General features: G+C 41.4%; 1 protein-coding gene and 1 pseudogene across 11 annotated transcripts in view; one reads left to right on the forward strand and one right to left on the reverse strand.

Moving 5' to 3' along the window:
• Window positions 1–21,113, reverse strand: part of LOC309645191 (radial spoke head 10 homolog B-like) — a 71,150-nt gene that overhangs the window by 12,222 nt on the left and 37,815 nt on the right. For all 10 annotated transcript variants that reach the window (XM_082429940.1, XM_082429941.1, XM_082429937.1 and 7 more), the window contains 8 exons: window positions 14,369–14,542; window positions 12,676–12,761; window positions 11,866–11,986; window positions 5,107–5,283; window positions 3,470–3,629; window positions 3,125–3,246; window positions 2,335–2,524; window positions 848–962 (listed from right to left, as the gene is read on the reverse strand). In XM_082429940.1, the coding sequence (XP_082286066.1) occupies window positions 848–962; window positions 2,335–2,524; window positions 3,125–3,246; window positions 3,470–3,629; window positions 5,107–5,283; window positions 11,866–11,986; window positions 12,676–12,761; window positions 14,369–14,542 (1,145 nt within the window). The remainder of the gene's footprint in view (window positions 1–847; window positions 963–2,334; window positions 2,525–3,124; window positions 3,247–3,469; window positions 3,630–5,106; window positions 5,284–11,865; window positions 11,987–12,675; window positions 12,762–14,368; window positions 14,543–21,113) is intronic.
• On the forward strand, window positions 8,752–10,150 carry LOC309645209 (peroxiredoxin-1 pseudogene; annotated as a pseudogene). Its single transcript has one exon. The product of its transcript is annotated as a peroxiredoxin-1 pseudogene (transcript).

The following is a 21,113-nucleotide window of genomic DNA, read 5'->3' on the forward strand; positions in this document are numbered from 1 at the left end:
GCAAGTGGAAAACAGTAAGTCTGCAGTAGAGAAACCTGGCTGACAGCACTTAACCACGTGATCAAGGTTAACATCCCCAGTAATGAGACAGATCGACATCATTTACCTGATAGGATTGTATTCTTCCCCCAAACTCATAACCTCAGTGTGATGATGAAAAACATCAGCAAACTGAAATCGAGGGGCATTTTACAAAATAACTGACCAATATTCTTCCAAAGTGTCATGGTCATAAAAGACAAACTATCACAGTTGTAGGGGACTAAGGAGATGTGATAAACACAAGGTGGGATCCTGGATTCAGTCTTGAAACAGAAAAGGGAAAAAACTCAGGAAGTCCTAAAAAAACCTGTAATTTAGTTAATGGTGTTGTAGCAATGTTAATTCCTTAATTTTGATAAGCGTACCGTGGTTCTGTAAGATGTAATAATTAGGGGAAGCTGCATGAAGGGCATATAGGAATTCTCTGTGTTACGAGAATTGTGTTGGCGACACTGTAAATCAATTATTTCAAAATAGTTTTTTTTTTTTTAAAGATACAATATCAATTTTTCTCTGAGAAAGACAGGAAATTCTGGTCTAAGGAAGAGCTGGTGGTGACTATTTCTGAATAAAAACTTGAGGGCTATGTGCAGAATTGAAACATGACCCACGTCAGAAGGGTTTTCGGAATTTAATCTCGTTTCTCGCGGTTTTGTGGTTAATATTTGTGGGAAACTTTTGTTTCTGATCCTTCATTTCAAGAGTATGAAAAATAATAATATCGAAGAAAACAGAACAATATCATAACAATCCTAACAGTGAGCTCAGCCCTCATCCTATCACGGGGTCCAGAAGGAGTACTTACTGGTATTCTTTGTGATGGATGTGGTAAGCCAACTGCAGGAGATAATCCAAAAATGTTCTCAAAAGTATTGTTGTAAATGGAGAATGAATTTCTTCAACTGGTATGTCCTTATTGGCTAAAAGAAGAAAATTGGGGAGGATACCTGGTGGTCTCTAGAACCTTCTATCTTATTTGCTCCTGGTACACAACTCAAAGAACTGAATACAGTGGAGTACATTTTTTTCCTAGAGACTACCCTGAACAGCATATAAGCGTCCACCTAAAAATTAAGGTCCACACGGAAGAGCTCCATCTGGTCACTTTAGAAGAAACTTACGAGATACCTTGTCCTGGTGTTTTTCAAAGTGGTCTGAGCCACAGTCTGATTAACGCTGCTAATTCTAAGTGGGTTTGAAGTGTGTTTCAGACACTGAAATTTTAAGTAAATAGGCGTTAGTTCTAACATCAAGAAGGTGATCTGAGGCCTTCGAGCCTGCCTGCCTGCCACAATTCAGCTGAAAGGAATAAAGCCTTCAAAGTTGTTAATTTTACTGCAGGGACTTTTCAACTTTAAATCAAGCCCAAGCCCAAGATTATCTAAAGCCTTTTCTTTCTTTTTTCTTTTTTAATTTATTTATTTATTTTTGGCTGCATTGGGTCTTCGTTGCTGTGCATGGGCTTTCTCTAGTTGCAGCGAGCGAGGGCTACTCTTCGTTGCGGTGTGCGGGCTTCTCATTGCAGTGGCTTCTCTTGTTGCGGAGCATGGGCTCCAGGCATGCGGGCTTCAGTAGTTGTGGCGCACGGGCTCAGTAGTTGTGGCTTGCGGGCTCTAGAGCGCAGGCTCCATAGTTGTGGCGCACGGGCTTAGTTGCTCCGCGGCACGTGGGATCTTCCCGGACCAGGGCTTGAACCCATGTCCCCTGCATTGGCAGGCGGATTCTTAACCTCTGTGCCACCAGGGAAGCCCTCTAAAGCCTTTTCTAGGCTATTCCAAGCCCTCCCTGATCCTCTCTGCTTTTGACCTGACAACTGGGCAGTTCTGGGGCTTTTTTTGGCGGGGGGGGGATTGTTGTTGTTTTCTCAGGGATAGGCAGGCTTCTCTGTAAAGGGCCAGACGGTAAATATTTTAGGCTCTGTGGGCCAGCCTCTGTCACAGCCACTCAGCTCTGCTGGTGCAGGGCAAAAGAAGCCGCAGACAAGATGACAACAAATGAGCATGGCTGTGTTCCAATAAAACTTTATTTACAAGAACACGTGGTTGGGCTGGATTTGGCCCACGGGCCGACTTTGCTGCCCCTGCTAGAGATGGTCTTTGACTGTTGCTGTTATTTCACGAGAGTCTCTCCTCAGTCACATTTTAAGCACCTTGGGAACACGACCGTGTGTTGCTTTCTGGAACACCTCTCCCAACATCTGCCTTCCTCACTCCCTCAACATTTCCTAACTGGTGTCAGGGTGCTGTGATGTTATACTCTTTAAACCAGATGCGAAGGATCTGGAATACTCACCACTTAGTACCCTGTCCATATCGGTGAGGGTTATTTTATGGTGATGGAATTTGCAATCTTTTAGAAACCTCCAGAATTGAAGCTTTGTCATCAGAAAGGTGTTATCCAGAGAGTGATCACATCCTAGGCTGCTGTAAAAGCTATAGATTCTTCTTAATTCTGTAATATTTCTTAAGATAGCATATTCTACCTGAAAAGGGAAAGCCATACATATCTTCATCTTACCTGATAAGAGCAAAGGTAAAAGAAAACCTGTTTTCTAAATTAAACGAGGTAACACATGCAATAGCATTTACCTCAATAAATGTTATATTCTCCCCACCCATCCCCAGGTCAGTAAAGTGCAATTTCTGAGTAAGAGTAGAAAGACATGCTGTTATCTGGACAGTGGAATTACTTTCATACTGCTCTGTCCAATCCTATCCTGTTTCATCCTATCTCAATGACAGCGATAAAATTCTCTTGTCTACAGATCGATATCCCTCATGGACAAAGACACAAAAATCTTCAACAAAATATTAGCAAACCAGGATATTCCCTGGCGGTCCAGAGGTTAGGACTCCACACTTCCACTGCCGGGGGCCTGGGTTTGATCCCTAGTCGGGAAACAGATCTCACAAGCCACGCAGCATGGCCAAAAATAAATAAATAATCAATTTAAAAATTCTTAAAAAATAAAAGACATTCAATACATGACAGCAGTCATCAACTGCATCTTCCCAGGACTGTGGAGAGTCTGCTAATGTTTTAGCCTGAAATATAAATTTATAACAATACAGAAGGTTTTTACCTGCTTCTTTTCTTCTGATTGGTCTCTCTCCGGGTACATTTTCAGCAACAAACTGAGATCCAGCTCAATGCTCGAGCCTAACATGGAATTACTTTCACTGCCATCAAGCTTTCTGATGGTTTCTAGCAGGTGAGGACAAATATACAGGATAAATGTGAAAAACAATGTTAAAATATTTCAGTGTCATGTCAAAATGATTTTCTGCAGAAGTGTGACAGGAGTCTTCAAAAACCTATAAGAAAGCAGTTGCTCACAGGAAACTTGTGTTTTCTGAAATATTAGGTGTATTTTCAATGCGATGTTACACATTAATTTGCCTTTAGCTGACAGGTGGACGCTCCCTACCGGCACTGATGGAGGATCTGCGATACTGGTTCCTGAGGGCAGATTCTGGAGTCGTGTCCCGGTAGCTGATCAGTTCACCTTCAAGATCTGGAAACTCTGCTAGGTGGTCATTGGAAAATGGGCCGTCATACACACGCCCATTCTTAAAAGTTAATCGGCCCTGCAGAGAGAAAAATAACTTTTTGCAGCTTAGGAAAAGTGTTTTTAGAAAACCATTGGTAGGGATTTCCCTGGTGGTCCAGTGGTTAAGAATCCCCCTTCCAATGCAGGGGACGTGGGTTCGATCCCTGGTTGGGGAACTAAGATCCCACATGCTGTGGGCAACTAAGTCCGAGCGCTCCAGAGCCTGTGTGCCACAACTAGAGAGCCCGTGTGTCCCAACTATTGAGCCCGCGTGCCCTGGAGCCTGTGTGCCACAACTAGGACCCAATGCAGCCAAATAAATAAATAAATATTTTTTAAAAATTATAGAAAAAGAAAACCATTGGTAAATGTACATCAATATCTTTTTCAAGGGTTTGGAGGCTTCTGTTTGCTTGTTAAGATCTGCACTTAGGGCTTCCCTGGTGGCGCAGTGGTTGAGAGTCTGCCTGCCAATGCAGGGGACACGGGTTTGAGCCCTGGTCTGGGAAGATCCCACATGCTGCGGAGCAACTGGGCCCGTGAGCCACAACTGCTGAGCCTGCGCGTCTGGAGCCTGTGCTCCGCAACAAGAGAGGCCGCGATAGTGAGAGGCCCGCGCACTGCGATGAAGAGTGGCCCCCGCTCGCCGCAACTAGAGAAAGCCCTAGCACAGAAACGAAGACCCAACACAGCCATAAATAAATAAATAAATAAATTAATTAATTAATTAATTTTTTAAAAAAAAGATCTGCACTTAATCCACATACAGTCAGGCTCCTGGAGTCTCTTGTCACCGTGCAGATCCTCTCCTCTTCCCGATCCCCCTTCTCTCCCCTCACTGTATCTGCCCCACAACCTCCCCCCAACTTTAAGCACCCCGAGGTCGCAGAATGTGGCTTATTAAGTATGCTGATGACCAGCAGAGGTGCCTATCACAGAATGGGGACTCTCTTGGTATTTATCAAACCCAGGCCAGTGGTTGGTCTGACTCAAAGGTGGGCAAATGACCCCCAGTTCAGCTCAGTGAGGCTAAAGATGTTTGTGGAAAACTTCTCCAAAAAGAGTTTCTTCTCTCCTTCTACTTAGTGGGGTATGAAGATGTGAAGCCTGGAACCACAGCAGCCATGTTGCAGTCATAAGGGAGGGCAGCATAATTGTGAAGCTGACATGGTAGGAGACATGGATGGATGGAGGAGAAACCCTGACGTCATAGAGCTGCTGAATCAAACCAACACTGAAACCCACATTATTCTTTATCATTTATGGAAGATTAAGTTAGATTTTCTGTTACTTGCAACCAAAACCACCCTAACATACACACACACACCAGACTAATTAAATAACCTCTAAATACAAAGGAAATTGATATGTTAGAAGTTATTTGAAAATTTATGTAATCATCTTAACAAAACAGTAAGTTATCCTATGCAAAATGGATAATGCACTTTACTAGACAGAGAATGACATGCCTTTACATAAACTTTAAAATGTAATCTTCACAGGTCTGTACTCACCATGCCATGTTTTTTATTGGCAACCCATTCTCCCTCATACATGGCTCCACTGGCATAGTAGAACTTTCCATGGCCATGACGGTATCCATTCACAAACTCTCCTACGTATTCATTTCTCAAAGGATACTGGGAGTAGGGGATTCTCTTTAGAAACCATGTGTGTGTGCCAAAACCATTCTGAAAAGAAAGCATATTTCCATGAGAAATGCTCAAAATGTTTCCTCTTTTTACCTAAATCCATTTAAAATTAGGTATGAATCAAATACAGGGACTCATTTGAAGGGGCAAAGAGCACACGTGATGGAGTCTCACAGACTTGGGTTCAGCCTCGGCTCAGTTATTTACAAACCAGCCCTTTGACGTAAGGCTAATTAGTTAAGCCCTCTGGGTCTCATCTGTAATAACACCTACCACAGGTTGGATGTAACAATTGAAAATAGTGTATATAAAATGCCTGGCTTAATATTATTTTAAATTTTAATTATTTTTAACATACAGATTGGTAAAAATATTCCCTCCTCGATCCCACATTCCAGAGGTAACCACTGAAATTCATCTCTGTTTTCCCCAGGCACGTACAATCATACTAAATCAACATATTATATACATATATAAAGACATACACAATTTTTTCAACAATGGAATGTTTATATACACCATTCTTTTTTTTTTAAAATCCTATCTGACTTTATTCATTGTTATACAAGCTTAGACAGCTTGGATATATATACCATTCTGTAAATTCTGGGTGTATACTGAAGAGAAATGAAAGCAGGGAATCGAACACACAATGTGTACACTCATGTTCATAGCAACGTTTGCAACAGCCGAAAGTTGGAAGCAACCCAAGTGTCTGTTGAGGAATGAATAAACAAAATGTGGTCCATCCATACAACGGAATATGATTCAGCCTTAAAAGGGAAGGAAATTCTGACACATGCTTACAGCATGGATGAACCTTGAAGACAGTATGCTAAGTGAAATAGGCTATTCACGAAAGGACAAATACTATATGATTTTACTTAGATGAGGTATCTAGAATAGTCACATTCACAGAGACAGACAGCAGAATGGTGGGTGCCAGGGGCTGGGGGGAGGGGGAAGTGGGGAGTTATTGTTTAATAGGTACGGAGTCTCAGTTTTGCAAGGTGAAAAGAATTCTGTGGATGGATGGCGGTGACGGCTGAACACAGTGTGAATGTACTTAACACTGAACTATATACACTTAAAAATGGTTAAGATGGTAAGTTATATGTATATTTTACCACCATTAAAATTAAAAAGAAGAAAACAAAGTTGGAGTGGCCATATTCATATCAGAAAAAGTAGAGCTCAGAGAAATAAAAATCACCAGGGTTAAAGAATGACATTATAAAATTATCAAAAGTGTCAACTCACCAGGAAGACATAACAATCCTAAATGTGTATACACATAACAACAAACTGTCAAAATATATGAAGCAAAAACTGATAGATCTGAAAGGAGAAATAGACAAATCCACAACTATACTTGGATACTTAAACACGCTTCTCTCAGAAATGGATAGAAAAAGTTGACAGAAAATGAGTAATGATATAGAAGATCTGAACAACACTATCAACCAACTTGATCTAACTGATATCTATAGAAAACTCCACTCAACCAAATCAGAAATACACGTAACATTCACCAAGATAGACCAAAATAAACCTCAACATACTGAAAAGAAATGCAATTATAGACAGTATGTTCTCTGACCACAGTGGAATTAAACACACAAAAAACAATAGAAAAGTATCTGGGAAAATACCCAAATATCTGAAAATTAAACAACATACTTCAAAATAATTTATAGACCAAAGAGAAAGTCATGGGGAAATTAGAAAATATTTTGAACTGAACAAAACTTAAAGAACATAATATATCAAAATAAGTGGGATACAGATAAAGCAGTGCTAAGAGGAAAAATTGTAGTATTAAATGTTTATATTAGGAAAAAAGAAATGTCTCAAATCAATAAAGCATCCATACAACTCTAGGAAAAGAGCAAATTAAACCCAAAGCATGCAGAAGGAAGGTAATAACAAGAATAGATATCAGTTATTTTGAAAAACATCAAAGAAAACAAAACTAAAACTGGCTCTTTGAGAATTTTAATGAAATTGATCCATCTCTAGCAAGACTGATGAAGGAGAGAGAAAGCACAAATTACTAATATTAGAAGAAAGAGGGACCATCACTATAGATCCTATATATATTAAAAGAATAAGGGAATGTTATAAACAACCTTGTGCCAATAACATTAACAATTTCTATGAAGCAAGCAAACTCCTTCAGTATAACACAAACTTCCACAGCTTATTTAAGAAGAAATAGATAACCTGAATAGCACATTATTTACTAAAGAAATTGATTTTATAGTTAATATATTGTTAATTTAATCATCCCACAAAGACAACTCCAGGCCCAGAAGGCTTCACTGGCATATTCAACTATATGGCTAAGGAAGAGATAATGCCAATGCTACAAACTTCCAAAAAATTGAAGAGAACACTTCCCAATTCATTTTATGAAGCTGACATTACCCTGATTACTACAAGCTGACAAGATGTTATAAGGAAATAATACTATAGATCAATATCCCTTATGAACATGGACATAAAAATTCTCAATAAAACATTAGGAAATTAAACCCAGCAAGATATAAAAAGGATGATATCATCATGACCAAGTCGGGTTTGTCCCAGGAATGCAAGATTGGCTCAACATTTGAAAATCAATTAATCTAACTCAACTGATCAATAGACTGGAGAAGAAAAACCACATGATCATCTGACTGGAGGCAGAAAAAGCACTAGACAAAATTCAGTTATCTATTCATGATGAAAACTGTTAAGCAAATTAAAAATTAAAAAAGAGCTTCCTCAACCTGATAAAGGGTAGCTACAAAAAACCTACAGCTAACATCATGCTTGATGAGAGGCTGAATTCTTTCACACTAAGATCAGGAACAATGTGAGGATGTCCACTCCCTCCACTCCTAGTCAATATTACAAAATATCCTGGAGGTCTTAGCCAGTGCAATAAAGCAAGAGAAAAAAATGGCATACAGATTAGAAAGAAACATACAAAGTTGACTGTATTTGCAGGCATGGTTATCTAGATTAAAAAGTCCTAGAGAGTCTACAAAAAAGTGACTAGAACTATTATGGGAGTTTAGCAAGGTCCCCAATTAGTAGGTTAATATACAAGATGTCATCAGAAAATCCTAGCTATGTAAACTATATAAAATTAACCATAGAAAGCTTTCCTTTTCGGTGCAGGAAATACATAGCTTTTTTTTTTTAATTTATTTATTTAATTTATTTATTTTTGGCTGCGTTGGGTCTTCATTGCTGTGCGCGGGCTTTCTCTAGTTGCGCTGAGCGGGGGCTACTCTTCGTTGCGGTGTGCAGGCTTCTCATTGCGGTGGCTTCTCTTGTTGCAGAGCACAGCTCTAGGCACGCAGGCTTCAGTAGTTGTTGCTCGCAGGCTCTGTAGTTGTGGCGCACGGGTCTAGTTGCTCCGTGGCATGTGGGATCTTCCTGGACCAGGGCTCGAACCTGTGTCCCCTGCATTAGCAGGTGGATTCCTAACCGCTGCGCCACCAGGGAAGCCCAATACATAGCTTTTAAAATGTAAATAGTGTGTGTGCTTCCTGACTGTCCTTTGTGGTTTGTGAGAAGTGCTGATCGCAATATGTCTTCAGGAAATGCCAAAATTGGGCACCGTGCCCACCAGTTCAAAGCAACTGCTGTAATGCCAGATGGTCAGTTCAAAGATATCAGCCTATCTGACTACAAAGGAAAATATGTTGTGTTCTTCTTTTACCCTCTTGACTTCACCTTTGTGTGCCCCACGGAGATCACTGCTTTCAGTGATAGGGCAGAAGAATTTAAGAAACTCAACTGCCAAGTGATTGGTGCTTCTGTGGATTGTCACTTCTGTCACCTGGCATGGATCTACACACCCCAGAAACAAGGAGGACTGGGACCCATGAACATTCCCTTGATATCAGACCCCAAGCGCACCATTGCTCAGGACTATGGGGTCTTAAAGGCCGATGAAGGCATCTCATTCAGGGGCCTTTTTAATATTGATGATAAAGGTATCCTTCGACAGATCACCATAAATGACCTTCCTGTTGGCCGTTCTGTGGAGGAGACACTGAGACTAGTTCAGGCCTTCCAGTTTACTGACAAACATGGGGAAGTGTGCCCAGCTGGCTGGAAGCCTGGCAGTGATACCATCGAGCCTGATGTCCAGAAGAGCAAAGAATATTTCTCTAAGCAGAAGTGAGCACTGGGCCATTTTAGGGCCAGGCTGCAGCAGGTGGCCATGAGAGCAAAACCTCTTCTGTACTACTGTCATGCTTCAAACACAAGACCTTACACTCAGCCCAGATGTGCTGTGGGACAGGACAGGTCTTTCCTGCAGGGGTTGGGGAGGCCAGCCGTTCTTCCTCTGGAGGGAATGGCCTGAGCTGTATTATGGGGCAGGCAAACTGATGTGTATAGTAGTAGGATGTCACTTTTGGTCTTTTGTAGTTTTACTAAACTTGAGCTGAGACCTTGTTGATTCTTTATTTTAGGGGGACATTAGCCTTTGAGTGTAAGAGGAATTGACTTTTTGCTTTCCCTCTTTAGGGGAAAATGAGGTGTGAGAGTGCCTCAGAGCAGGAAAATTATATTGAGGGGAAATGCAAGTAGATACAGAGAATGGACCTTGAAGCAAGGTGTTTCATTTCACCCTATCTGGAGAAGAGCAAGGCCTACTACAGTATTGGCCAAGGCACTGCAATTTATGCTATAGGCTGGGTTGCAAGTTAAGAGCCCAATGAGATTACTGACATTTACTTTTACACTACTGGGAGGGCTGTATGAAAACCTGAAGCCTGGCCTCTTCTGATAAATGCCTGGTACTGGTTCTGTAAAACGATCAGAGTTAAGAGGCTTCAGTATCTTTGGAACTAAAAGGGGGAGGGGGAGACAAACACAGCGCTGGTGTTCATAGGGTAGGCTTTCTGTGTCAAAAGCACAGTGCTGGTGGCTCAGTGGTTGAGAATCTGCCTGCCAATGCAGGGGACACGGGTTCGATCCCTGGTCTGGGAGGATCCCACATGCCGCGGAGCAACTAGGCCCGTGAGCCACAACTACTGAGCCTGCGCGTCTGGAACCTGTGCTCCGCAACAAGAGAGGCTGCGACAGTGAGAGCCCCGCGCACCGCGATGAAGAGTGGCCCCCGCTTGCCGCAACTGGGGAAAGACCTCGCACAGAAACGAAGACCCAACACAGACAAAAATAAATAAATAAATAAACTCCAATCTCTTTAAAAAAAAAAAAAGCACAGTGCTGAGCACCTCGTGGCTTCCCTGGGCTTCTGTCCTTGATTTAAGGGTAGTTCATGTCCTCATATCATTGTCCTGAGGAAGGGTTGTCAGTGGGGCAAAGGCGGATTCCTCCTGGGCTTTTGAGGCTAGGGCAGAGTCAGGACTGAGAATCCTTCTGTGTATCATGTGGTGCCCTTCTGGACACCTTCCAGACACGGCTGCCCCAGCCTACCTACCCCTCCAGTATTCAGACAAGCAAGAGCTTTGAGCAGCAGTATAGAATTCCCGGGGCCTTCAATAATAGCTTATTATATATGCCAGGCACTATTTCGTATTTATTCAGTCTCCATAATAACCCTCTGAGGCAGGTACCATCATTTAGGGGATAGCTGCTTCTCAAGCCCTGTAACAAGTAGCATCTTGAAGCACTGCAGAGAAATGGTAACAGGTAATAATCCCATATTCCAAGGCAGGTGGCAAGTCTGGATCTGCTTTGGTCTTTTGACCAAACTTCTTTGAGCCTTGTTCTCTTCTTTGAAGATCTCTACTATAATGCTTTATCAAAAATGATCATCTTGTACCCAATAAAATCTTGTCTAGCCAAGTAAGTCCAAAAAATAAATAAATAAATAAATAAAATAAAATAAAATGTAAATAATAGTCCTCCCAAGAGTCATGTGACTTATGAATTTGCCAATGGAAGAACCTTGCTTGTGTGTGAGACCTCTAGAGAAAACTAAATACTAATAAAACAGCACTTAAAAAAAAAAAGGTCAATTTAGCCATAAGAAAGAATGAAATAATGCCATTTGCAGCAACATGGATAGATCTAGAGATTATCATACTAAGTGAAGTAAGTCAGAAGGAGAAAGACACCCTATGATATCACTTGTATGTGGAATCTAAAAGACGACACAAATGAACGTATCTACAAAACAAAACCAGACTCACAGACATAGAGAACAGACTTATGGTTGCCAAGGGGGAGGGGAGGGTGGAGAGGGATGGATTGGGAGTTTGGGATGAGCAGATGCGAACTATTATATATAGAATGGATAAACAACCAGATCCTACTGTAAGGCACGGGGAACTATATTCAATATCCTGTGAGAAACCATATGGAATATGAAAAAGAACATATGTACATGTATAACTGCATCACTTTGCTGTAGAGCAGAAATTAACACAACAGTGTAAATCAACTATATGTCAACAAAATATATTTTTTTAAAAAAGGCTGATTTAGACAAGTAATCATAACGTGAGTTTGTGAGTTTCTAAATTTAACACAGCTTGAATTTCAGATGACCAGGCAATACCCTACACCAAATAATTCATGGGCTGAGGATCAGCAGAGCACCTGCCTCTGGGTGTATTCTGCTAAGACCAGTAAAAGCAGCTAGCACAGTACCTGGACCCCCTTCTCCCACTGACCGGTGTACTCTTCATTAGCTGTCAGCCACCTCATCCTGCCTTCCCCATGACGCATGTTGTTCTCCCACTGACCTTCATATATATTTCCAGATTTGTAACTAGGACAAAAAAAAAATCAGTTATCTCATGTACAACATTTACCTTTAAGACTTTCTTAAACTTTCTCCCTAAATACCTTTGAAGAAATCCAATCCTTGTGCCCATACAATCTTCCCTGTATTTAAATTCAATGAATAGGCATGTGGTCCATAAAAACAATCATCTGGGTGGGTGGGGGGGGGGTAGAATAAATCACTTTGTAAAAACTTCTAATTACTTAATAAGGTGACAGTGGGTAAGAATAGTGTTTTTAACCTTTTTAAGTAATTCCCTACAGTATTATGATTGGTTAATATTTTGCCCCCAAATATTTTAATCCTTAAAATATTTGGCTCCATCAGCTCAATCTAAAATCAAGTCGATATGTCAATATCCCTCAGAAAATATGAAACTAATAATGGAGACCCATGATTAATATAGAAAACAAAGGGAGGCGGTTTCTACGTATAATAAAGTGAAACAGTATGATTAGACATCATATTTAATATGGTGTTTTTCTAAATTTTCCGAAGAATACTTCATCCCTGTTGAGATTATATTGGGGTTAATTTAAATATTCCACCCTGCTTATATAGAAAACGTGTTCTCTGTAAGTTCTGCGCCTTATCTTTAAATAGCCTATGTGAAAGTTATCTGGGCCCACAAACGCTTTTCGCCAACACCCCAAACATGGCGGGGGGATACCTACCACCTTATCCCCCAGCCTTTTTTGATGTTGTGCACCCAGTCTCCCTCGTACCAAGAGGTGCCCTCTTGATTGTAATAAATGGAGCCCTAGAACAAAGAATATCATTTTATAAAATCATCAAGCCTCATAAAACAAATGCTTTTTTAAAGGTAAAGATTAAAATGTATGATTTTAAGGAGTCTAAATGATGCAGAAAATGTCATCCTTAGGTAAGACATATAATCCGTGTTATGTTTCTGGTTTGTGATTAAGAATACTGTAAAGTGCCCACCAAGTGAGAATGAGATAATGTCACAAATCAGTTACCCCTGAATAACAAAGTGTCACATACGGGATGAAACGACTACATCCATTACATTCAGTATATTCAGTAATTATTAGTCAAATAAGTACCTAAAGAAATCCTATTTTGTTGTTACCTAAGGTGAAGAGTAGTACCTTCCTTATAACTGAAGGTCACTCTCTTTTATGTACCAAAACCAGTTTGTTTTATCCATTTTGACATCTTATTTTACTGCCTCCGAGCATAAGTGAACACGGCATAATTTTTCTTTGATGATTCCTTTAAGGGAGTGGGAGTAGCCACTGTGCAAAGCATTTGGATCTACGCTAAATGGCCTCAAATTGCTTGTTTATTCACTGGTTTATTTCTGTGTGTGTGTGTGAGTTTTCCATCTTCTTCCTCATTATCACGCTAACTTGTTCCTTCTTGCAGCCATCCTGGTGCCTCCATCTAGAAGTCACCATCCCCAACTCTCCCAAATATCTGAACTGATCTGCTTTGAGCTAAAAAACAAAAAAACAGAATGCAGAACACAAGGGAACAGTCTAAATCTGAGTAAGGTGATAATTATGAAGACAGACTTTCTTTTTCTTTTGACATTTTCTAAAAACAGTGCTACAGTATTTTATCATCCTATATAAAAGTGAAACAATAGTACCAGAAACAGCAACCTCGCCTCAAAGTACCTATAACCTACATTGCTGGTGAGAGTGTAAACTGGTTTAGCCACCATGGAAAACAGTTTGGTGGTCCTTCAAAATGTTAAACATCAAGTTACCGTAGGACCCAGCAATTCCACCCCTAGGTATATACCCAAAAGAACTAAAAACAAGTACTCAAATAAACCTTTGCACTCATAGTCATAGCAGCACTATTCACAGTAGCCAAAAGATGGAAACAGCCCAAATGTCCATCAATGGATGAATGGATAAAGAAAATGTGGTCCATCCGTACAGTGGAATATTACTCAGCTGTAAAAAAGGAATGAACTACCTACAACACAGATGAACCTCAAAAACATGATACTCACTGAAAGAAGCCAGACACAAAAGGTCACATATTGTATGATTCCATTTATACAAAATATCCAGAATAGATAAACCCATAGAGTGAGAAAGCCGATCGGTGGTTGCCCAGGGCTGGGGAGGTGGGGAGTAACTGCCTAATGGGTATGGGGTTTTATTTTGGGATGATGAAAATGTTTTGGGACTAGACAGAGGTGGTGGTGGCACAATATTGTGAATGTACTAAATGCCAATGAATTGTTCACTGTAAAATGGTTAATTTCTGTGATGTGAATTTCACCTCATTAAAAAAAAAGTGAATATACCCTTCACAGCCCCCCACCTCCTGCTCTCTGTGTTTGCACATTCTATTCATAGCCGGGGGTCGCATGGCTGCCTCACCCACCTTGCCGTGTCTCTTGCCATGGCACCAGTGGCCGATGTAGGACACGGGCTGCGTGCTGCACTTGAACATGCCGAATCCGTGTCTCACGCCATTGACCACTTCTCCTTCGTAGGTGCTGCCGTCCGGCCATGTGTAGACGCCATGGTTCATGGGGATGTTTTTCACAAAGTCCCCCTGGGGCAAAATGGTCATCAGTGTGGCAGAAAGAAGGCAGTGGAGAGATCCTTCGTCTTGTGGGCTGCTGGAGATGCGGATACCACGCCGGTCTCTCCTCCCTTGGAAGTGGTTGAATACCCCCTCCAGTTCCCACCCCCCTCCTCCCGTCTCTACACATCCCATCCTCCCACACCTGGTCCCTCCACCGGGCAGAAGCCCAGGCGGAATGAACTATCGGAAAAGCTGTGTGCACACTAAGCTCCAAGAAGCCAGCAGGTGACGTGGTACAGTGGTGGCTTCCAAGCCTGGCCTTGAGAATTTTGGATTCTGGAACCCGCCTCGAAGGCGGCTAATTCACTGGGTTCCAGCGTTACCCCCAGGAGATGCTGACGATTAGCCAGGCTCAGGGATCACTGGTGGAAACCCTAACATACTGCAGACACACCAGCCAACCGCCTGCCCCAGGATGAGCGGCCAGCACGCGGTGCCCCCACACCTCAGCCCAGAGGCATCGGGTTCTTTTCCAGGAACATGAACTCCTGGAGGCGAGGTCCCAGCAGAGGTCCCAAGAGGCCAGCCAACCTCCCAGAGGAGGCTTCTGCGAGAGCCTGAATCCTGCCCATAAACCCTCCCCTGACTGGGTGTGTGTGTGTCTGTGATGGGGGCGGGTCTGTGTCTGCAAGAATGAGCCCCACCTGACCTTCCAGAGCTGATGAACCAGAGGTCCAGGCCAGGAGGCGGGGCTTGGGGGCAGTGGGGAGTTTCCTGGGAAAGACTGGCCTGAAACGGCAGTTGGGACTCAATCCTCTGGCGGTCCTGGACCTCGGCTGTTCTCTCCCCTCCGTGACGATGACGGTGGACCCTCCCCTCGCTCTTCCCCAGCCTCATCTCCCACTGCCCAGTCCACTTAGCTGCCCACCTGGCCCAAACGTGCCTCTTTCCCTCACCTGGCTGTTGTTTGCATGTAAGCCTTACATCCCATTTTAAATACTATCATTGAAGGAGAGAGATTAACCAAGATGGCGGAGTAGAAGGACGTGCTCTCACTCCCTCTCGCGAGAGCACCAGAATCACAACTGGCTGCTGGACAATCATCAACAGGAAGACACTGGAACTCACCAAGGAGGATACCCCACGTCCAAGGACAGAGGAGAAGCCACAGTGAGATGGTAGGAGGGGCGCAATCAGAGTACAATCAAATCCCATAACTGCTGGGTGGGTGACTCACAGACTGGCGAACACTTATACCACAGAAGTCCACCCACTGGAGTGAAGCTTCTGAGCCCCATGTCAGGCTTCCCAACCTGGGGGTCCGGCAACAGGAGGAGGAATTCCTAGAGAATCAGACTTTGAAGCCTAGTGGGAACTGATTGCAGGACTTTGACAGGACTGGGGGAAACAGAGACCCCACTCCTGGAGGGCACACACAAAGTAGTGTGCGCATCGGGACCCAGGGGAAGGAGCAGTGACCCTGGGGGAGACTGAACCAGACCTACCTGCTGGTGTTGGGGGGTCTCCTGCAGAAGCGGGAGGTGGCTCTGTTTCACCGGGGGTGGGGGGGGGGTACAAGGACACTGGCAGCGGAGGTTCTGGGAAGTGCTCCTTGGCATGAGCCCTCCCAGAGTCTGCCATTAACCCCATCAAAGAGCCCAGGTAGGCTCCAGTGTTGAGTTGCCTCAGGCAAAACAATCAACAGGGAGGGAACCCAGCCCCACCCATCAACAGTCAAGTGGATTAAAGTGTTACGGAGCTCTGTCCGCCACAGCAACAGTCAGCTCTACCCACCACCAGAGCCTCCCATCAAGCCTCTTAGATAGCCTCAACCACCAGAGGGCAGACAGCAGAAGCAAGAAAAACTACAATCCTGCAGCCTGTGGACCAAAACCCACAGTTACAGAAAGATAGACAAGATGAAAAGGCAGAGGGCTATGTACCAGATGAAGGAACAAGAAAAAACCCCAGAAAAACAACTAAATGAAGTGGAGATAGGCAACCTTCCAGAAAAAGAATTCAGAATAATGATAGTGAAGATGATCCAGGACCTCAGAAAAAGAATGGAGGCAAAGATCGATAAGATGCAAGAAATGTTTAACAAAGACCTAGAAGAATTAAAGAACAAACAAACAGAGATGAACAATACAATAACTGAAATGAAAACTACACTAGAAGGAATCAATAGCAGAATAACTGAGGCAGAAGAACGGATAAGTGACCTGGAAGACAGAATGGTGGAAGTCACTGCTGCGGAATAGGATAAAGAAAAAAGAATGAAAAGAAATGAAGACAGCCTAAGAGACCTTTGGGAAAACATTAAACGCAACAGCATTCGCATTATAGGGGTCCCAGAAGGAGAAGAGAGAAAGGACCTGAGAAAATATTTGAAGAGATTATAGTCGAAAACTTCCCTAACATGGGAAAGGAAATAGCCACCCAAGTCCAGGAAGCGCAGAGAGTCCCATACAGGATAAACCCAAGGAGAAACACGCTGAGACACATAGTAATCAAAATGGCAAAAATTAAAGACAAAGAAAAATTATTGAAAGCAGCAAGGGAAAAACGACAAATAACATACAAGGGAACTCCCATAAGGTTAACAGCTGATTTCTCAGCAGAAACTCTACAAGCCAGAAGGGAGTGGCATGATATACTTAAAGTGATGAAAGGGAAGAACCTACAACCAAGATTACTCTACCCGGCAAGGATCTCATTTAGATTTGATGGAGAAATCAAAAGCTTTACAGACAAGCAAAAGCTAAGAGAATTCAGCACCACCAAACCAGCTCTACAACAAATGCTAAAGGAACTTCTCTAAGTGGGAAACACAAGAGAAGAAAAGGACCTACAAAAACAAACCCAAAAATGGTCATAGGAACATACATATCGATAATTACCTTAAACGTGAATGGATTAAATGCTCCAACCAAAAGACACAGGCTTGCTGAATGGATACAAAAACAAGACCCATATATATGCTGTCTACAAGAGACCCACTTTAGACCTAGGGACACATACAGACTGAAAGTGAGGGGATGGAAAAAGATATTCCATGCAAATGGAAATCAAAAGAAAGCTGGAGTAGCTATACTCATATCAGATAAAATAGACTTTAAAGTAAAGAATGTTACAAGAGACAAAGAAGGACACTACATAATGATCAAGGGATCAATCCAAGAAGAAGATATAACAATTATAAATATATATGCACCCAACATAGGAGCACCTCAATACATAAGGCAACTGCTAACAGCCATAAAAGAGGAAATTGACAGTAACACAATAATAGTGGGGGACTTTAACACCTCACTTACACCAATGGACAGATCATCCAAACTGAAAATAAAGAAGGAAACAGAAGCTTTAAATGACACAATAGACCACATAGACTTAATTGATATTTATAGGACATTCCATCCAAAAACAGCAGATTACACGTTCTTCTCAAGTGCGCACGAAACATTCTCCAGGATAGATCACATCTTGGGTCACAAATCAAGCCTCAGTAAATTTAAGAAAATTGAAATCATATCAAGCATCTTTTCTGACCACAATGCTATGAGATTAGAAATGAATTACAGGGAAAAAAACGTAAAAAAGACAAACACATGGAGGCTAAACAATACGTTACTAAATAACCAAGAGATCACTGAAGAAATCAAAGAAGAAATCAAAAAATACCTAGAGACAAATGACAATGAAAACACGACAACCCAAAACCTATGGGATGCAGCAAAAGCAGTTCTAAGAGGGAAGTTTATAGCTATACAAGCCTACCTAAAGAAACAAGAAAAATCTCAAGTAAACAATCTAACCTTACACCTAAAGAAACTAGAGAAAGAAGAACAAACAAAACCCAAAGTTAGCAGAAGGAAAGAAATCATAAAGATCAGAGCAGAAATAAATGAAATAGAAACAAAGAAAACAATAGCAAAGATCAATAAAACTAAAAGCTGGTTCTTTGAGAAGATAAACAAAATTGATAAGCCATTAGCCAGACTCATCAAGAAAAAGAGGGAGAGGACTCAAATCAATAAAATCAGAAATGCAAAAGGAGAAGTTACAACAGACACCGCAGAAATACAAAGCATCCTAAGAGACTACTACAAGCAACTCTATGCCAATAAAATGGACAACCTGGAAGAAATGGACAAATTCTTAGAAAGGTATAACCTTCCAAGACTGAACCAGGAAGAAACAGAAAATATGAACAGACCAATCACAAGCAATGAAATTGAAACTGTGATTAAAAATCTTCCAACAAACAAAAGTCCAGGACCAGATGGCTTCACAGGTGAATTCTATCAAACATTTAGAGAAGAGCTAACACCTATCCTTCTCAAACTCTTCCAAAAAATTGCAGAGGAAGGAACACTCCCAAACTCATTCTATGAGGCCACCATCACCCTGATACCAAAACTGGACAAAGACACTACAAAGAAAGAAAATTACAGACCGATATCACTGATGAATATAGATGCAAAAATCCTCAACAGAATACTAGCAAACAGAATCCAACAACACATTAAAAGGATCATGCACCATGATCAAGTGGGATTTATCCCAGGGATGCAAGGATTCTTCAATATACGCAAATCAATCAATGTGATACACCATATTAACAAACTGAAAAAGAAAAACCATATGATCATCTCAATAGATGCAGAAAAAGCTTTTGACAAAATTCAACACCCATTTATGATAAAAACTCTCCAGAAAGTGGGCATAGAGGGAACCTACCTCAACATAATAAAGGCCATATATGACAAACCCACAGCAAACATCATTCTCAACGGTGAAAAACTGAAAGCATTTCCTCTAAGATCAGGAACGAGACAAGGATGTCCACTCTCACCACTATTATTCAACATAGTTCTGGAAGCCTTAGCCATGGCAATCAGAGAAGAAAAAGAAATAAAAGGAATACAAATTGGAAAAGAAGAAGTAAAACTGTCACTGTTTGCGGATGACATGATATTATACATAGAGAATCCTAAAACTGCCACCAGAAAACTGCTAGAGCTAATTAATGAATATGGTAAAGTTGCAGGATACAAAATTAATGCACAGAAATCTCTTGCATTCCTATACACTAATGATGAAAAATCTGAAAGAGAAATTATGGAAACACTCCCATTTACCATTGCAACAAAAAGAATAAAATACCTAGGAATAAACCTACCTAGGGAGACAAAAGACCTGTATGCAGAAAACTATAAGACACTGATGAAAGAAATTAAAGATGATACCAACAGATGGAGAGATATACCATGTTCTTGGATTGGAAGAATCAATATTGTGAAAATGACTATACTACCCAAAGCAATCTACAGATTCAATGCAATCCCTATCAAATTACCAATGGCATTTTTTACGGAACTAGAACAAATCATCTTAAAATTTGTATGGAGACACAAAAGACCCCGAATAGCCAAAGCAGTCTTGAGGGAAAAAAACGGAGCTGGAGGAATCAGACTCCCTGACTTCAGACTATACTACAAAGCTACAGTAATCAAGACAATATGGTACTGGCACAAAAACAGAAACATAGATCAATGGAACAAGATAGAAAGCCCAGAGATAAACCCACACACATATGGTCACCTAATTTATGACAAAGGAGGCAAGAACATACAATGGAGAAAAGACAGTCTCTTCAATAAGTGGTGCTGGGAAAACTGGACAGCTACATGTAAAAGAATGAAATTAGAATACTCCCTAACACCATACACAAAAATAAACTCAAAATGGATTCGAGACCTAAATGTAAGACTGGACACTATAAAACTCTTAGAGGAAAACATAGGAAGAACACTCTTTGACATAAATCACAGCAAGATCTTTTTTGATCCACCTCCTAGAGTAATGGAAATAAAAACAAAAATAAACAAATGGGACCTAATGAAACTTCAAAGCTTTTGCACAGCAAAGGAAACCATAAACAAGACGAAAAGACAACCCTCAGAATGGGAGAAAATATTTGCAAACGAATCAACGGACAAAGGATTAATCTCCAAAATATATAAACAGCTCATTCAGCTCAATATTAAAGAAACAAACACCCCAATCCAAAAATGGGCAGAAGACCTAAATAGACATTTCTCCAAAGAAGACATACAGACGGCCACGAAGCACATGAAAAGATGCTCAACATCACTAATTATTAGAGAAATGCAAATCAAAACTACAATGAGGTATCACCTCACACCAGTTAGAATGGACATCATCAGAAAATCTACAAACAACAAATGCTGGAGAGGGTGTGGAGAAAAGGGAACCCTCTTGCACTGTTGGTGGGAATGTAAATTGATACAGCCACTATGGAGAACAATATGGAGGTTCCTTAAAAAACTAAAAATAGAATTACCATATGACCCAGCAATCCCACTACTGGGCATATACCCAGAGAAAACCGTAATTCAAAAAGACACATGCACCCGAATGTTCATTGCAGCACTATTTACAATAGCCAGGTCATGGAAGCAACCTAAATGCCCATCAACAGACGAATGGATAAAGAAGATGTGGTACATATATACAATGGAATATTACTCAGCCATAAAAAGGAACGAAATTGAGTCATTTGTTGAGACGT

This window comes from Balaenoptera physalus, assembly GCF_965194825.1.
Source record: "Balaenoptera physalus genome assembly, chromosome: 16".
Lineage (NCBI taxonomy): Eukaryota > Metazoa > Chordata > Mammalia > Artiodactyla > Balaenopteridae > Balaenoptera > Balaenoptera physalus.